Source organism: Hippocampus zosterae, chromosome 15, assembly GCF_025434085.1.
Source record: "Hippocampus zosterae strain Florida chromosome 15, ASM2543408v3, whole genome shotgun sequence".
Lineage (NCBI taxonomy): Eukaryota > Metazoa > Chordata > Actinopteri > Syngnathiformes > Syngnathidae > Hippocampus > Hippocampus zosterae.
In genome coordinates, this window is record NC_067465.1 from 5,451,484 (window position 1) to 5,469,872 (window position 18,389).

General features: G+C 47.3%; 1 protein-coding gene and 1 long non-coding RNA gene across 2 annotated transcripts; one reads left to right on the top strand and one right to left on the bottom strand.

The window, feature by feature from the left end:
• The first annotated feature begins 340 nt into the window (after positions 1-340).
• Positions 341-12,936, top strand: mmp14b (matrix metallopeptidase 14b (membrane-inserted)). The gene is made up of 10 exons (XM_052088805.1): positions 341-794; positions 8,949-9,097; positions 9,185-9,307; positions 9,659-9,966; positions 10,358-10,519; positions 10,629-10,789; positions 10,862-11,000; positions 11,103-11,253; positions 11,400-11,515; positions 11,690-12,936. Exons 1-10 carry the CDS (start codon positions 693-695, stop codon positions 12,157-12,159), a joined length of 1,881 nt encoding a protein of 626 aa, XP_051944765.1. The 5' UTR covers positions 341-692; the 3' UTR covers positions 12,160-12,936.
• Positions 1,546-18,119, bottom strand: LOC127616956 (uncharacterized). Its single transcript, XR_007967250.1, has 4 exons — positions 17,629-18,119; positions 16,678-16,767; positions 13,955-14,122; positions 1,546-1,689 (listed from the first exon to the last, which is right to left on the bottom strand). It is a non-coding gene; the product is annotated as an uncharacterized LOC127616956 (long non-coding RNA).
• Between the last annotated feature and the right edge of the window lie 270 nt (positions 18,120-18,389).

Here is an 18,389-nt window from a genome sequence, read left to right on the forward strand (position 1 = left end):
AAGTCAACTGTAAAGTGCGTCTCAATAATAAAGTACAGTATTCATGTTCAGTCTAATAATCGGGTGAGCTCAAAGGGCCGTGCATTGTCGACAATGTGGATTTGAAACAGATTGCGTGTACCAAACTCTAAAAACATCAAACCGAATGTATATGCTATAAATTCAACAGAGCTGGAAAACTGGTCACGTCCGTCTGTCATAATTGTTTCGGTACACACTTCCAGGACAAAATAAGGCGTAGGAACGATGATATTTAGGGTACAAGTTCGTTGAACGTGTTGTGCAATTATTTCATGACGTTCGGCGAGCTCGTGGGCGGCCATTTTCTAAACGGGCTGTGGGGGGCGTTGCAAACTACCACCACGTCTACGTGGGGAAGACTGCAAAAGGGGACGCGGCTAAAAAGAGCGGACACAAGCTAAGCATTTCTACCAAAACAGCTGACTATTTCCCCCCTCCTGTAGTATCTGAAAGCTTCGGTTAAAACTGGAGAAGAATGCCCGTCGTTGTTAACTAACTTTAAATAATTGGAGAAGTAACAGGCGCTGGTAGCCGTCCGGATTCCTCCAGCTTTCTTTTTTTTTCCTTTGTTACTCCGTTTCTTTTTGAAGAATGTTTTGACAACGTGAAGACTTTGTCCAATTGAAAGACAAAACGACCTTTTTCTAATAGTTTGACTCGAGAGTCCCGAGATGGCACCGCGGAGGCTAAAACTGGTGGTCCGACTGCTGCTGCTGGCGGTGCTGTTGGACGCGAGCACGCAGGCGGGGACGGCCAAAAACATCAATCCCGAGGTGAGTTTGGATCGAGGTGAGAAGGTGAAAAAAAAAACAGATTGGGCGGACATTGCAAAGTAACTCAAAATGGAAGGAAATTACGACAAGACTGTACTAAAGAAACGTATTTAATCAAATGTGCAGACATTTTCAGGAAACTTCCGTTGTCGTGTAAGTGTAAAAAGAAGTTAACCACAAACGCTCTTCAAGTGATGATGCGTATGGTGATGCTGAACTCCAATTTCTCTTTTTTACATCCCCGTGTTGGGGCTTACTCTTGTTTTGAAATAAGTGTTGCATTAAAGCTCAAGAAAAAGAACAAATAGCCTGCAGTTCATTGGTGATCCCCGAGCAGCGTAGTTATAAGTATACTGAGGATTTGTGTGAAAACATTTCTAATGGTCCTTCACTGAAATTTTTGTGAAATACTGAAAATTAAATTCCAAATCCAACATCAGCCATGACGGCATCATTATTATTTATTTTTTGTCTCTAATGTTGCTGTGTAAAAAGTCAAATCTTTTAGGAACCACAAGATATTTAGAATCTGAAACTACTGGCTTTATCGAGCAAAACAAGATTTCATTGCTTTCTTGAAGTTTGCGCTTCGATACGCTGAAAAAGGTCAGAACTTGTGTCCTTGTTGATCAGCGTTTTGCTGCTAGACTCTTTTAGCATGCACCCAAAGGCACACTTTTGAGAATGAAAAGATGATAAAATGAGAGAAACTAATGAGAAGGAGACTGTAAGTTGTTTGAATGTATGAGAATTAATTGTTTTTGTGGTCCTTGTGAAGACCGCATCCGCCAAGGATGCTAATGTCAACAAAAGTCACAAGACGGGAAGGGCTTCGACCGGGGTTAGCGGAAGCAGCCCATAATGATGATCGCGCTCGTGAAAACGCTGAGGAGTGCTGAGGAGGCAAAAGCAAGAAAGCATGAGAAGGCAAATGGGGAGAAATCTGAGTTTGTATTGTGGTCGGGGCAGAGTCAGAGGCAATTTTTGTGGGCGCGGGAGGGGGTTTTGAGAGCTGCGGGTCCGTTAATATCGAGGGGGATGGGGAAATGTAATTGATGACATCTGTCTCAAGTTATGGCTCGGCAGACTGCGAGGCGTTCTTCAAACCTCTCGGAGAACGAGTCCGTCGCGGAAAAATGCGGCTTGTTGATAAGAAGTAGCAGCTTCTCAGGTTTTTTGGGGGTCTTTTACAGCATGACATCAGCGGCCCGCATGATTGCTTTGATCAACCGCTGGTGCCAAATTTCTTCTTTATTATTATTATTCCAGCTATCCTTCGTGGAAGAATGTTACATTGGGCTCTGCTGACCTACATTCAAGTGCCCAACGAAAAGGGACAACTTAGAGGAGTCAAATGTAAACAAAGGAACTGGCTCAGCACCAAATTCAAAATCTAGGGTGGAAACCAAAGATGAGTTTGGAGTTTGCATACAGTATGTTTGCAATATGTGAAATGAAGGCCACCGGGACACTCCCTCGCAAAACTTCTCATCGTCAGAAGATAGCAGTCTGTATTCCAAGTTTCAAGGGGTCTTGCCTGTTCATTTGGGGCACAGCTTTAAAATTCTTGAATATGCCAAAAGTACTGCAAGTACAAGGGGTTACTGTTGCAGAACGTGCACACTCCACACAGGAAGGTCGGAGCTGGAATCGAACCCCGCACCTCTGCGCTGTGGGCCGACACACTAACCAGTACCGGCCCCACTAAAATAGTGATTAAAAAAAAAAATAGTGGCAGTTTTTGAAAACCGTAAAAAAACGTTTTTGACGTGGAAGCCACCCAAAACGCTTGAGACAGGTCTGTGTGCAGTAGCGCAAAAAGACAGTGAAGTCATTGCATTTCATTAAAAGCTAACATCCTGCAATTCAACATTGATATGGCTAACTTAATAGATGCCATTTTGGATTCTGGGGATCAGTCAACCTTTTCCCTTGAGAATCAACGGCAAAAATACTATCCCTGCTTTTTCTGGATTTGCACCAAAATGTCAGAAATCCCAAAAAGGTTAACTGGTTGTTGTTGCGGCCGATTTCCCGGTGGCTGCTGGGTTGTTGCAATAATCCTAACAAGGATTTTGTCGCGAGAATGTTTAGGTGATAACTTTGCGAGCGGTCAGCAGGTTTGCGTGAAGTGTTATTAACGCTGACGGCCACCGGATACGGTGCATGAAGTCATTTCCTTTTGTGTGACTAATTCAAGTGGACGGGAAGCACGCCTTTGGTTTTTTTTTTTTTGCTCAGCCAACAAAACACCTTCAAGTGTTAACAAGCTTGGATGACATCTGCACGGATACGAGCAGAACTCTGTCCCTCTACACATAAAACATATCGAAGGGAATGGCTACCATATGAGGTCATTTCATGGAAGCGAGATGGAACCGGGGGGGAATATCCGCTGAGGACAGTGAGGGGCCTGTTGCAGACCACAAAAGAAGGCATTGTGGCCGTGCGAATGACGCCATTTTTCAAGAAAGATAGAAAAGGAATCATGACCTAGATGAATCGGAATGGGTGGAAGTCCGAGGATCCATTCGTACGTCCTCTATGAAAGATAACACAATGCGTAATAAAGGAGACATTTAAAAAAACATTGGGGGGGGGCAAATATCATGATGCCTAAATAATAGGCTTTGATAACTCATGATATATTATTTGTGAGGGAGGGATTTGTCATTATTCACTGATTGTATATCGTTGTATGTTCGCGGTACAACCCCGTCCGTTTGTTGACATCTGATTTGTTGTTTTTGGGCGGGGTGGGTGGAGGCAGTTTTCCCGCACAAGTGATTTATTACGCGACGTCATATTTTGTAGCCATCTCCATAAAATGAGATGAGGAACGTCGCCTCCCAAATATTTATATCTCCTCACACCTTGCGACTCTGTGAATATGGGATGATTAAAAAAAAAAAAAAGAGCCCCTACACACGGGACATAAACACTGTGCCAGTAGATCTCATTTTTTGATGGGGCAGGGGTGGGGGGGTGCATGTACGTCACATTTGGACACGCTGCATTCACGTTAGAAGTCACAAAAGATCAGATTGACAACAAATCTGAATTGGGAATCGTGACCCGCCGTGTGCATGTCGTCTTTTTTTTCCACATTTGTGTAAAACTTGAGTGGAGAGTTTCCACTATACTTTATATTACTTTACATCGACATTATACATACACACTCAGATGTATATACACATTTTTGTGTGGGATATATGGTTTATTTTTACCGCTGACAAAGAAGAAAGACAGGATGTAAGGAAGGACTACCCCCCCCCCCCACGTCCCTCTCCATTTTGTTATACACAAAGACCCACCCCAGTCATAAAGGACGGGTGGCCCAAGCAGGGATTGATATCGTTCCAGGAAATGAGGTCATATCCAAAGCGGTCACCTCGACGAGAGGAATCGTTGCCATGAAAATGACAACTTGCAGTGACGTCCACGCGTTACGTGAGGTCGCGTTGGACTTGGCCGTCGAAAGCTTTGCTAACGTCTCCCCGGGGATGACATGCCGTGTGTCCACTTGAGGCTCACTTTCAGGCAGCCTGTAACAAAGTTTGACCACTCCAGTGTAATCCCATCGAAGGGATAGCAGAGCAGGGTGAGGAGCATCCGCTACCTCCGGGCGACCGCCATCCCAGTTGATCACCCCGCCCCTTTTTTTTTTTTCCATTGGCTTGGCCTGAATGGAACAACTGACTCCCCGGTTCTGCACCGACACACTCTCCCTCATGCAAACTCACCACCTATACAAAGCGGACATGCTCCCCTTTTCTTCTTGACCGTTGCCACGAAGTCTTCCACGTGGGCGGCTGCGACTGTAAATTTGAAACCGCTGACTAAATTGCACGTTTGATCTGACAGGATAAAAGAAAATAAAGTTGTCGACCGTTACGTAAAAACGGTTTCCAAGCGGCAGTTTCGCATATTCGACTTGAAAGGGGCCTCGTTAGTGCCGAGAGTCATCGTCTGCGTAAATACGGAGCGTTTCCACTTCATGCCACCTCTAAGGTGACTCGGCCTATTAATGGTGTAAAAATAGCCTCGCTCAAAAGTGAATAAGACTTTGTCAAGTCGGAGACCGAAGCCCTTATAAGGACGGATGGAAGAATGCGAGGAGCTCGAAAGTTCAAACAAGCGCCTAGTGTCATACAACAGCAGTCTTTGGAGTGAGCTGGAGAGGAAACCAAAAAAAAACAACAAAAAAAAAACAAGCGTGTGACAATGTCCCAAATATCAGTCAAACCGGACCTGAACCAACGGAAACGATGAGGTCGAACACGATCACTTGTGATTTGTGATTTGTTTTTGGGAATCTAAACTGGTCCACAAACACGGACACCCTGATTAGGAAAGGACAGAGCCGACTCTTCCTACTCAGGAAACTGAGGTCTTTTGGGGTTCAGGGGTCACTCCTTAAGACGTTCTATAACTCGGTGGTGGCCTCGGCCATCTATTATGGCATTGTCTGCTGGTCAGGCAGCATCTCGGCCCGGGACAGAAAGAGACTGGAGCGACTGGTCAGGAAGGCCAGTTCTGTCCTGGGTTGCTCCCTTGACACTCTGGAGGAGGTGGGCAACAGACGGATGCTAACTAAGCTAAAAGCTATGATGGCCAGTCCCTCCCACCCCCTCCAGCCCGCCCTGACAGCACTTGGTAGCTCCTTCAGCCAGAGACTGTTACACCCACGCTGCAAGAAGGAGAGATACCGACGCTCGTTCCTACCAACTGCTGTCAGGCTGATGAATAAAAAATAACAATCATAATAATAATAATAATTAAATGATGTGAAGGTAAATTGTAAATAGTACTGCGATTTATCCATTTGTGTTCATATTTAATTGAATTTATTTATTTATTTAATTGAAAGATGTTTGTTGTTGTTTTTTTTTTCTCTTCTTCTTTCTACATACATTCTTGCTGCTGGAGGCTGTAAATTTCCCCATTGTGGGACAAATAAAGGATATCTTATTACCCCCCCCCCCCCCCCCAATAGCAAAATCTGGAATGAAAGGGTTCCCTTGACAAATCATATTTACTGGCCTATCACAGAAATCGGCACTATATAGCAGAATTGAGCGTTGTATTCTTAGTCTTTCAAAATATGTTTCATACTTGAAGGTGACAGTAGATACATGGCAAATTTTACACACATCGTACGTAACTTTATTCCATTTTTTTCCTCACCCTAATTGTTTGGGTTAGCACGTCGGCTTCACAGTGCAGAGGTACCGGGTTCGATTCCAGCTCCGGCCTCCCTGTGTGGAGTTTGCATGTTCTCCCCGGGCCCGCGTGGGTTTTCTCCGGGTGCTCCGGTTTCCTCCCACATTCCAAAAACATGCGTGGCAGGCTGATTTTTTCACTCTAAATTGTCCCTAGGTGTGAGTGTGAGTGAGAATGGTTGTTCGTTTCTGTGTGCCCTGCGATTGGCTGGCAACCGATTCAGGGTGTCCCCCGCCTACTGCCCGGAGACGGCTGGGATAGGCTCCAGCACCCCCCGCGACCCTAGTGAGGATCAAGCGGTATGGAAGATGAATGAATAATTGTTTGGACATTTTAGCAAAATAATGAAACTTGGTTCTTGTTTTGACCCCAAATCAGACCCGAGACTGAATCGGCAAGTACCAATTGGACTCTGCTTCAAGACCCAATTAATCAGCAATCCTTTACACGCATCTTTTAAGAATCAATTCATCCGCTATTGGATTCTCCTCCACCACTGCCACCGACGACGCTCCAATCCGCCATGTTCCCTCTTCTTTCCGCCGCCGGTGCGCAAGGCGCTACACGAGGAGACAGCGAGTCTTTCTGTGTGTCCACTTGCGCCCAGTTGTCGCAGCCAGAAAGGGCTCATTGAAAGGTAAAGTCGTGTAAACACTCCAACCGCCGCGTCTCCCCGAGAGTGAGGAACAAAACCTTTTTCATGCCAAACTCGCTCACATCGGACCGGAATCCGTCCTCTCCATACCGGCGAACTGTAAACCAACCATGTTGAGGCGTCGCTGTACTTGGAAGAATGATTGACAGGCTCTGGGTGTGGGCTGACTTTTTTTTTCCCATGAGAGGGCAGAGAGGAGAAGGGGGTGGAGCGAGGAGGCAACGAGAGGAGACACTTTGAGGTTTGGATGCGAGGCGGCATGCGCAATTCTTCGTTTTAATGAGTGACTGAGGCTGGAGCGCCACGGCGGACATCTGCTGAGGTTTGCCCGAGTCTCGCCCCGGGCCGCTCCCCTCTCGCGCGCCAGCAGATGTGTCCTCTTACTTCGAAGGCCTGCGATTCGAATCTCGCAGCTCGTTTTTGCGCTCGCGTGGGTTTCCGCCGGGTTTTTCTCCGGCTTCCACACACGTCAGGGCAATCGAAGACTTTGTTGGTTGGTTGAGTGTGAATTGCTGCTCGTTGTTTGTGCCCTGTGATTGGTGTCAAGCAGTCCAGGGCGTACCCCCCCACCCCCCGTTGCCTCTCGCCCCGAGTTGGCAGTATTTGTTTGCAATATTTGTTGAAAAGAGAGACACAAATACTACAAATAGCCAATTTGGGGCTTCTAAACAACACGTACTGCATCTACGCTCAAAGGATGGTTCATGAGGTACATCTGCACAATCGAAAGAGACTGTTTGTGCTGCACCTGTGCTCCGTGCGAGGGTGGGAGAGGCCGGGGGAGTCTTTTTTTTTAAATTTTTAACTCTACTCTAACTTGCGGCCTGGTAGGTCCAGCGGTTAGCACGTCGGCTTCACAGTGCAGAGGTACCGGGTTCGATTCCAGCTCCGGCCTCCCTGCGTGGAGTTTGCATGTTCTCCCCGGGCCTGTGTGGGTTTTCTGCGGGTGCTCCAGTTTCCTCCCACATTCCAAAAACATGCGTGGCAGGCTGATTGGCCGCTCTAAATTGTCCCTAGGTGTGAATGTGAGCGTGGATGGTTGTTCGTCTCTGTGTGCCCTGTGATTGGCTGGCAACTGATTCAGGGTGTGCCCCGCCTACTGCCCGAAGACGGCTGGGATAGGCTCCAGCACCCCCCGCGACCCTGGTGAGGATTAAGCGGTTCGGAAAATGGATGGATGGATGGATGGACTCACTCTAACTTTTTGGGTTAAAAAAAATTGCTGTTGCTCTATGGTCATTTCACTTTTTTTATATTCTTTGCCCCAAATAAGTTGCAATTGCTCTTCTATAGCACATGTTGTGCGTGACGCTTTAAAAAAACGAGAAAAATTTTAGCAAAGTGATGAAAACCTAGGTGAAGGGTTGGAAACAAAAAGTGCCACGACACCATGAACGAGGCATTCATTGAATGCATTCATTCCTGTAGTTTTAGCTCGCGTTGGGACATAAATTTTAGAATCCAATCAGCATGCCGCATCGGAATTCAATAACAATAAATTGTCAAATCTCAGCTAGGATCAAAACTGGGCGGCACGGCAAGATCCCGTCATGTGACATTGCAGCAATTGACTCCACATTTACTCTCACTGAGTGACTTTTTAAAAGCGGGGTTCGTTTTGCCTTTCCAATAGCCTCAGTGTTGGTTTTTTTCCCCCCTCCCCCAACGTTTGGCCACAGAGGGAAAAAAGCCGCGCGGGCCGTGCGCCGAGCAAAGCCGCTGGCATCCGTCCAGGTGACAAGCCAGCGCCGCGGCGAAATGCTTTTTCCAGGGGGAAAGTAAGGTCAAGTTCAGCCTGAGAATTCTTGAAGAACCCGATGACCATTGCGGCACTGACACCAAATCAAAAGACTGACTCGCCTGCGACTGAAGTGAAAAAGTCACACGTTACGCAAAAGAGGGAATTTCCTCAGGCTTGCTGGAGTTTTGTCGAAACTTGAGCCATGTTTGTCGGTTGGTGCGGCGCTTTGGACCCGTTTCGCCTTTGAGTCAGTTTCGGTCCTTCGTTGGCACCGACGCAGCAAAACAACTCCTGGTCCGCATCAGTGTGGAATTGGTTCTTTTCGCAACAGCTGCACTTAATATTTCAACATGAGGTTGTTGTGATTTTCCAACATCCAAACACATTCTGTTCTACGATCTTGGTCGAGGTTCAAAAGGTCCAGCGCGTGTCACGTCAAGTGTTGTTGAGCGTCTGTTTGAAGTTGAGCAATCGTCTTCTTTGGTTTTGTCACGGGTTGTGTGAGTAACAAAACATGTTGTCTCTTTGTGCGCAGTCTTGGCTGCAACAATACGGTTACCTCCCGCCGGGGGACTTGCGGACCCACACGCAGCGTTCCCCTCACTCCGTCTCCTCGGCCATCGCCGCCATGCAGCGGTTCTATGGCCTCACCGTCACCGGCTCCTTTGACACCAACACCATCGAGTGAGAAACCATCCATTGTTTTACAGCGAGCAGAGTTCCGTTCCGTCCTACGTTACGAAATCCGTGACGAATGCGAATGTCCGACAGGGCGATGCAACGACCTCGCTGCGGTGTGCCGGACAAGTTCGGCGCCGAGTTGAAAACCAACCTGCGGAGAAAGCGTTACGCCGTCCAGGGCCTGAAGTGGACCAAGAACCAAATCACATTTTCGTAAGTGATGAATGAACATCCATCCGGTTTAGCGAATAACAAGCACGCCGTCGATTCATCGCCATCGCAATGAACAAGATCAGATCGATTGCACATAACTACTCAGATTCAGATTTTCCTTTCCTTTCATTTACTGGACGCCACTCATGTCCAATTTGCCGTCTCCTTGGCAACTCGAGGAGACATGACGATCCACCAAGACCCATCTCCACATGACCGTCTTTAACAAAAATAAATAAAAGGGCTATCGCAATGTTAAAATACTTCCCACAGTACAACGCCAAAATTCCCCTCCTACAAAATGTCCGGTACTGCGCAACTTTCAAAACGACAAAATGTGCCCATCCTCAGAATACAGAACTACACACCCAAGGTGGGCGAGTACGAGACCCACGAGGCCATCAGGAGGGCCTTCAAGGTGTGGGAGGGCGTCACCCCACTGCGATTCCGCGAGATCCCCTACCACTACATCCGGGACAAAGTGGAGGAGTTTGCGGACATCATGATATTCTTCGCCGAGGGCTTCCACGGCGACAGCAGCCCTTTCGACGGCGAGGGAGGCTTCCTGGCCCACGCTTACTTCCCCGGGAATGGCATCGGGGGGGACACCCACTTTGACGCGGCTGAGCCTTGGACCATTGGAAACCGGGATCTGATGGGTAAGGCGCCGCAAAGCGAGGCCTGATGATCAACAGAGGGAGTTGCCTCTGTCATTCACAAGCTCGAGTCCTGGGAAATGTGCAAATGTGGCGCACGTCCTACCAGCGCCGACGTGTCCCATCTCGTGTCGGCACGAGGAAGTTCATTCCCGGAGTCTTTTTGTAAAGATGGGGAAGTGCTTATTTCTGGATTAGCTTGAGTCAGTTCGCACGACCTGCGCGTGTTTGCACTCTTTGCCCTGGTTTTGATTTGCAGACCGGTCGACTATTTGCGTCCACATTAGTCACCGCCCCCCAAAAAATAAAAATGTGTTTGAGCATTTCACATGTTATCTTCATGTCCCTTCCCCTTCCTATTTGGTCACGTTGCGTCATGTTTGGATGCTTCCAGGCAATGATATCTTCCTGGTTGCGGTGCACGAGTTGGGCCACGCTCTCGGTTTGGAGCATTCCAACGACCCCTCGGCCATTATGGCCCCTTTTTACCAATGGATGGACACCGAGAACTTCCAACTTCCCGAAGACGACCTCAGAGGCATTCAACAACTTTATGGTACGGTGGGTCATCATTTCTGAACATATCGCTGGAGACTATTTGCTGAAGTTTTCCCAAACTGACCTCTAACTCGGTGCCATTTTCCTTTGCGATTTTCCCATTGCAGGCTCCGGATCGGGCCCCCCCCAGCCGCCATTTGCGACACCTCAAATTCCAACAGACACAACTCCCAGCTATACACCAGACAAACCTCGTTTTGGCCCAAACATTTGCGAGGGACACTTTGACACCATCGCGATCCTCAGAGGCGAAATGTTTGTGTTCAAGGTAAAGCCGCGAGATCTCGTTTTGACAAGATTAGGGGCCGTTAGGAAATGAGTTGTCTCCCCGCCCCCTCAGGATAAGTGGTTCTGGCGTGTGCGGAACAACCAAGTGATGGATGGATACCCCATGCCTATCGGTCATTTCTGGAGGGGGCTGCCTACTCTCGTCAACGCTGCTTTTGAAAGGGAGGATGGGACGTTTGCCTTCTTTAAAGGTCAAATTTACCTTCGCGTTTGACAGAAAAAGATTCCGCTGGTTCCTCACTTTAAGGAAATAATATTCACCGTGGGCGCTTGTATTTCCTCTCCCCAATTAGGTGATCGATACTGGGTGTTTAGTGAATCCATCCTCGATGCCGGTTACCCCAAGAAGCTCAGGGAGATGGGCAGCGGCCTCCCGAAAGATCGGATAGACGCCGCGCTTTATTACACCCCCACTGGGCAGACCTACTTCTTCCGAGGAGACAAGTCAGTCTGACATTTTGAATCACAATTGGCCAATGAGACCCGCGGCGGAGGAACGCAACCTTGCAACCAGCGGCAGCTCAGAATTTGGTGGCAAGTCTCGACCCGTCCGAAATGACGTGCCTTCCCTTTTCCTGTCCTTTGTGTAGGTACTACCGTTTTAACGAAGCATCGCGGAGTGTTGACGCTGGTTATCCAAGGCCCGTCAGCGTCTGGCAAGGAGTGCCCGACAATATCAAGGCAGCCTTCATGAGCAAAGATCAAGGTATGTCCGCCCCAGAAGTACGCGGGGTTAAATGACGTAAATGCGTGCAATAGCAGCAGACGAAGCTAAAGGAGCCAAAACGAGAACCCCAACCTCCAAACGCAACAACTGACAGTAAAAACGCAAATCAAGTCCCAAGAAGTAATGGCTGTTCATCTTTCTCCTCCTCCTCAGCGTACACCTACTTTTATAAAGCCAACAAGTACTGGAAGTTCAACAATCAGATGATGCGCGTGGAGCCCGGCTACCCGAAATCAGCTCTGCGCGATTGGATGGGATGTCCCAACGAAGACCCCAAGACGGACGGAGGAAGAGGCGGCCACGACAAAGACAAGGAGAGGGACCACAACGACGACGACAAGGACAGAAGTCGAGACAGGGAGACAGACAAAGAGAGGGAGAGAGAGAGAGAAACCGAGACAACGGTGGATCGGGAAGAGGAAGCGGACGATACGGAGGTGATCATTATCGAGGTGGACGAGAAAGGAGGGGCGGGAAGTGGCGGGGGCGCGGCCGCCGTGGTCATTCCATTGTTCCTGCTGGTGTGCGTGATTGCAACGCTGGCGGCTTTAGTGTTTCTCCGTCGCTACGGGACTCCTCGCCGACTCCTCTACTGCCAACGTTCCTTACTGGACAAAGTGTAGTCGGAACAGGAGGGCAGGACAGAAAGAGAAACAAATGGAAGGCGACGTTCTCCAAAATAAGATCGAATGTGAGGACGGGGCGGGCACGCTTCACTCTTGAAACCACCGGCAGGTTCTTTTCGCTCCGTCACCTCGAGCGCTCGGTCGGGCCTTCCATTTGGTTCTCTGTCCTTGTGGGGACTGACGCCAGCTCACAGCTGTTGCTTTGTTTGTTTTAGCCTTTTTTCAATGTCTTCTTGTCAAGTTGACGCCATCGCTCAGCGTTTGTTGCCTCTACGCGGCATACCGTGTTCCTCGTGTAAGCAAATTGTGTCTTTGACCCCCCCCCCCCCCCCCCCGCAATGTACTGCACACCCCACACACGCCCGGTTCCCTCTGCACACACACCGAGACACTCATGCAAACGTTTTTCCTCAAACCACAAAGTCATTGTGTTTTTGATCCTTCCAGTAAAAAAAGAACGGAGCCAGCGCGAACCATAAAAGGGAAAGAAACCATCAGCATGAGCAATAAACTGTGTTTCCCCTTTTTATATAAATGCTGATGTTGTCATTATTATTATGACTATTACTATTATTGTTGTTGTCTGTGTTATGAATGTGTTTTTGTACATTGTCATTAAAAAGTCCTGCTGGACAGTGACATTCCGTTTTGAAAGTGGCCTTAATTTTATATGTGGGAATAGTGAACGGGGGACGCGGGTTATTATTTGTGATTGAAACTTGATATGTTTTGATTTTATGGTCAAATGAAAATAAATCTGAAATCTGAAAAAAATGGCGTCCATTTTTCATTGTACATGTTTAGCATTTTAAAGTTTGGTGCTAACTTTGCTCGTCAGGGTTTAGGGGAAATTTCACAGCAATGATAATGATACTAGTGATGATGATAATAATGAAAGATTGATCTCGTTTCCGCAATGAGATTGTGTCTGTGCTCTTGACGTTTTTGGACATTTCCTACAAAATAAAAGACATTTCAAAAGTATTCATGTGGTGTGTTTCTTGCATGAGGCATTTCACGTACAATTGCTTGGACCTACGGTACATGTATTACTGCATCCATGACCTAAAAAACTAACTAACTCAACAGGCCCTGCAGGGAGAATTGACCCCCCCCCCCAAAAAATAATAAATATATATCACCAGCCACATACTAGAAGGAGTGCAACACACTATATCAAATATAGCCCGAAGAAATAAGAGAAGTTGGGTTTAAATGTGGGTCAGTCACATGGAGGCTACACACACCAACAATTGTCATTTTGAAGAGCTTACAAAAGCTGTACAAATGTTTCATTCGCATTTGTGGATTGGACGGCACGGTGACCAACCGGTTAACACGTCCGCCTCACAGTGCAGAGGTGGCGGGGTTTGATTCCGGCCTTCCTGTGTGGAGTTTGCATGTTCTCCCAGTGCCTGCGTGGGTTTTCTCCGGGTACTCCGGTTTCCTCCCACATTTCAAAATCATGCACGGCGGGTTAATCGAACGCTCGAAATTGTAATTGTCAGCGCGAATGGTTGTTCATTTCTGTGCGATTGGCTGGCAACCAGTTGAGGGTGTCCCCCGCCTGCTGACCAAAGACGGCTGGGACGGACTCTGGCAAGCCCGCGACCCTCCTGAGCGTCAGCAGATTAGAAAATGGATGGATAGATTTGTGGATTTTGAATCCAGTCCTCAAAAGGTTCGAGGGATTTTGTTTTTAGCTACGACATCAATTTAAAATCTGGAACGTGAGAAGGAAGGCTTCCCTTACTTTTCAGCCTGTTGTACATTCCTGTAATACAGTTCTTACCTGCCATTTAAAACCCAGCCGCCTTCCGAATTTTGCCCTCCTTCTGGTCTCCGACTGTCCTCCTGGACCTCCAGCTTTCTTGCTCCCCAGCCACTCCACTCTCCATTAGCTCGGCTTGGAAAATCAGGCCCAGGAATTGGGTTGGAAACTGGGGAATGCGTCCAAATCCTAAGTAGAAACAGGGATAAAGACGATCAACCCCTTGCACAGCAGGAAAACATATCTCAGCTGTATGGCTGTGCGTGTGTGCGCGCGTTTGTGCGTTTTCCAGGTTCTCAGTGTGGATTTTTTTTTCTCTTTAATGCAGCAATGAATGCCATTGGTAAATATTTGACCCCGGTCTGATGAACTCAACGTGGTCATGCATACGTGAATGTCTCATATGCACTCAGCATTTGTATGCGTGTTCGACGACAGTGCCTTCCATCGTGAGGCAAAAAAAAAGTTCAAAGTTCACTACCAAATGATCCAAAAGTCCCACATGGGCGTCGCCTTAAACGTGAGGGGAAAGCAGATTGATGATGTGTAATGACAACAATACAGCGTTCGTTCGGTAAAAGTCATTAGTTATTTTCTTCCTCTGGAAATAAATATATAAAAATAAATAAAGAAGGCGCCCAGTTGTCTCCACTTGGCTGTAGTGTTTTGAAGTGTCGGGGCTGGGGAGGGAGTGCGAATCACGAGACTGTTTGCAGGATGGAGTAGCATTGTGGATGTGCGTGTGTGTGTGTGTGTGTGTCTCGGGGTGGATTAAGTCACATTTGGAGACCAGAAATGGTGCAGAATTCCGTGAGCTACATCTGGAATTGCAACTGCATCACGTGCACGGCAGGACATGGCAATGTGGCCGCAGATGCGGATTTCAAGAAGACTTCCAACAATGTTGTGTTGTGACACACAAACAAGAAATGGAGCAGTGGCCCTCAAGTGTCCTTTCCTGCCGAGTCTGCGAAGCGAAGTCAAGGATGGGCACAACTCTTTGCATAGTTTCTCCGAACACCTCCACCCCCCCCCCCCCACACACACACACAACACATTTTTTGTGTAACCTGAGAAGCTTTTCCTTTTTTCTCTCAACAAAACCAGCCGCCACTTTTCCGACCAAGATAAAACAGAAAATGTTGCCAGATTATACTCTGCCGTCTGGGAAGTGAAAAGGTGGCCGCGTCTCATGTCCCAAACCTCATTAAGTGTTTGAGAGTTTTTTTTTTCATGGCAGGACACTTCCTGTTCCACTTTTATGTATTTGTCCTGCTGGTTGATGAGTGGAAATTTCCTATTGGAGGAGGTTCCGCTCGGTGCGTTGTGCCTCATATAATGGCCAAGCCATATATCATAGTGCAATGGCGGGACAAAGCTCACGGCGAGAAGCCCGGGGAACTTCCCTGTTAAAACGAGAAAGACTGTTGAAATCTGCCTGGCAACAAGGACATCGGGTGAAGTAGCTCATTAGGGGATACTGGCGAGCGGCCTCATGCGCAACACCGGGATTTCATTTGCACTATAAATGTTCCTTATGCTGACTCACTGCTCGAATGGTCGGTCAAGGGGGACAATTGACATGAAATAGTAGCGAGAAATAGTCTTTTGGGGTGCTTATTGAGGCTCCACAGCAGCGCTTTCTAGCTGATGCCGAAGTATTCTGCGCGTTTACAGTCTGTAACATTTTTCTGTAAGTTTGACTGATATAATGGTTGCTAGACTTTTTGTTTTTTTAAGAAAGCGCCTGGCATTGAATCTGATATTCCGGTTGTTGTATACAACGATTTCAAATGTCATGGTGAGTGTTCTGTGTGCGGCTCACATGGCTCCTGATTTATTTCCTGGTTTACCGTAGTAGAATATAGATTGTTTTCAACATTGCACTTTCTCACCACTGGCCCCTCAGAGATCTTCACCGTCAAAACCCAAAAAGCAGTTTTTTGTGGGCTGCGGTGCAGTGGGCGCAGTCGCCCAGAGGGAGGTATTGTGTGGGTGAAACAAAAATTGCAGGTGCAAGGAAGTTGACCGATCAACAGTTGACTTTTTCTTTCCCTAAAAGCGTCTGCCCTATGCGGCCTGTTTTTTCCCCCCAAGCCTGGCAGGAAAACACCTCTGACATGAGATGCTGATTCAGGCTCTCCTTCCTGGTTTTGCTCCAAGGTCAACTGTCCTCATCGTGACCTAGTCATATCCACAAGGAAACAAGGAAACCCCCTCCGAATGGGGAACTAGTCAGGAGAGCGGACTCATTTCATGTCTGAGCTCTTTGCCCTGCATTCTGATCAAGAACTATCCTACAACCTGATGCACTTTTTTCTCTCTCTCCACAACTCTTCTTTTACTGCCACATCTGGTTTCCATACGTGCAAAAAAGTCATCGGAAAGAAGAGAGGTGGTGGGAGATCGGAGGGGTTTGCAATCGCAGGGAGTGGCAAGATGGCTTTGATCGTATCTCCTCTTGTGTTTCCTTCCCGCTTTGCCTAGCGATGAGAGGGAATCTATAAGATGTGTCAGAAGGGGCGACCGTGTGCTAACAGAGAAACACATTGAACGCAGAGGAAAGTCGTGCTGAGATCAGAGAGGCCACCGGAGAGGTTGTCTTTGAAAGAGGAGCTTAGCGGGACTGTGTGTTGAGCGCTGGATGCAAAGACCTATGCGGTTTGACTGTGGAAGGGGAGGCATGCGTGGGAGGGGACTGCTTACAGGAGGAAAGAAAATTGCTTCTACAGCATACTTCTTACCGGGAGTGGTCTTGCTCAGCTGACTGCTCTGTACCATTAACCCCAGCACTGGACAAGACGCAGGTGGTGCTCCAGCTGCTATTATGAGTTCTGAAGAGAAAAGGGAAAAATATTGCACTTTATTACATCAGTTGGGGGAGTTTGGGTCAGTGGTGTGCAACGTGAGTTGCTGACTCCTTCTAACTTGTGGACCTGCAAACTCAGCAGACACACATTTGAAGAAAAAAAAAAGAACGTTTGCAGTTGCAAACTGTATTCGTCATTTTTAGTACATGCTGTCAGGGGGGTTCACAGTGACGTTAGCGGCAGGTGCTGAAGTCCCCAAAAAGGCCACCTAGAGGGTCTATTTTTTTGCCCGAAGATAAGATAAAACAGTATAAAAATCGAAAACATGTAAAGTGAAGAGCCTGAGAAACATCGCCCGGGCAGAATTCAAGCCATAATATGGGTCCGTGTGTGCAGCGATCACTTTTTGAGCAGTAAATTTGTTTACTTTTGAAATCAGAATAAAGACTGAAATGTGAGATTATTTATTTAATAATAGATTTTAAATTTGTCAGTAAATAATACTAAACTACAAGCCGTTAATGTTTGGGATTCGCGAGCAAAAGCTAGCTAGTCCAACATTAGCCGAAAGCTAACATCTTGAGGCTAACTCTGATCGCCGCAATTCATACGGCGATCGAACATTTTATCCCACGACCAAAGCGCCATGGCAATTTAGCCCCAGTTGAACAACTAGCAATACAAATGTCCTGTTTATTCGTCTGTCGCCGATGCTGGTAAAGTCACGGGGCCGAGCGGTGCGTTACCAGCACAACGAGCCAAATACATTCAAGTTGACAAAACCCGAAAGAGTTCTGATTCTGAGAATCATCCTAAATTACCTTACGTAGCTTCAACCACGACCGCTATCTAGACAACATTCTGAACACCCGGTGCTGTACTTACCGTGCACCGGACAGGACTCCTCCTTCAGATAAGATTTTGAAGTTTACACTCTGTATCCATCTGCTTACAAAGTGTAAGCCTCCAGTGATTTGTAAACTTTCACCTGGCGGTGTGTCACATGCACGTTGACGCCACCGGGCAGTGGAAGCATCGACTTGACGGAGCCCAGACACACTCGTCAACGATTGTTGATGTGGGGCCTAAAACAATCTAGAAGGACATTCGCCTGTGATTGATGGCTGTGGAGGCGATTAGAGAGCTGCAATAAATTTAATTTAAAAAAATATATATTTTCTTGGGGAGTCAGCACAAACTCTTAAGGACTGGCATAATATCTTCCTTCGGATCTCTCCTGGTCAGTGCCAATCTACAGTTTGTGGACTCCAAGTGTTCCTTGACCCCAATGTTAGAAGTACTGCAGTATACAGTACTTTGCTTCAATGCCAAAGACATAGGACAGATGCTTGCGTGCCATTTACCTTAATTCTATCTATAAAGGAATCTACTATTGCATGAAAGTAAACCACTGCAATAAACAGTACGCTGCTTGGTTCTTCTAAATGTACTGTAAACACATGCGGCAGTACGGATGTCCTTCTCTCTAAACTGTCTTTCTTCATTAATGTCTGGGAGAACTCGTGTCATTATGAAAATCGACTGCCAATAAAGCACCCTCTCATTTTTGCTTCGACATCTGAACTGCCCCAGTTGTCAGCCGGATAAGATGGCAGGCAAAGGATTCATCAGTCCAGACGCGTGGA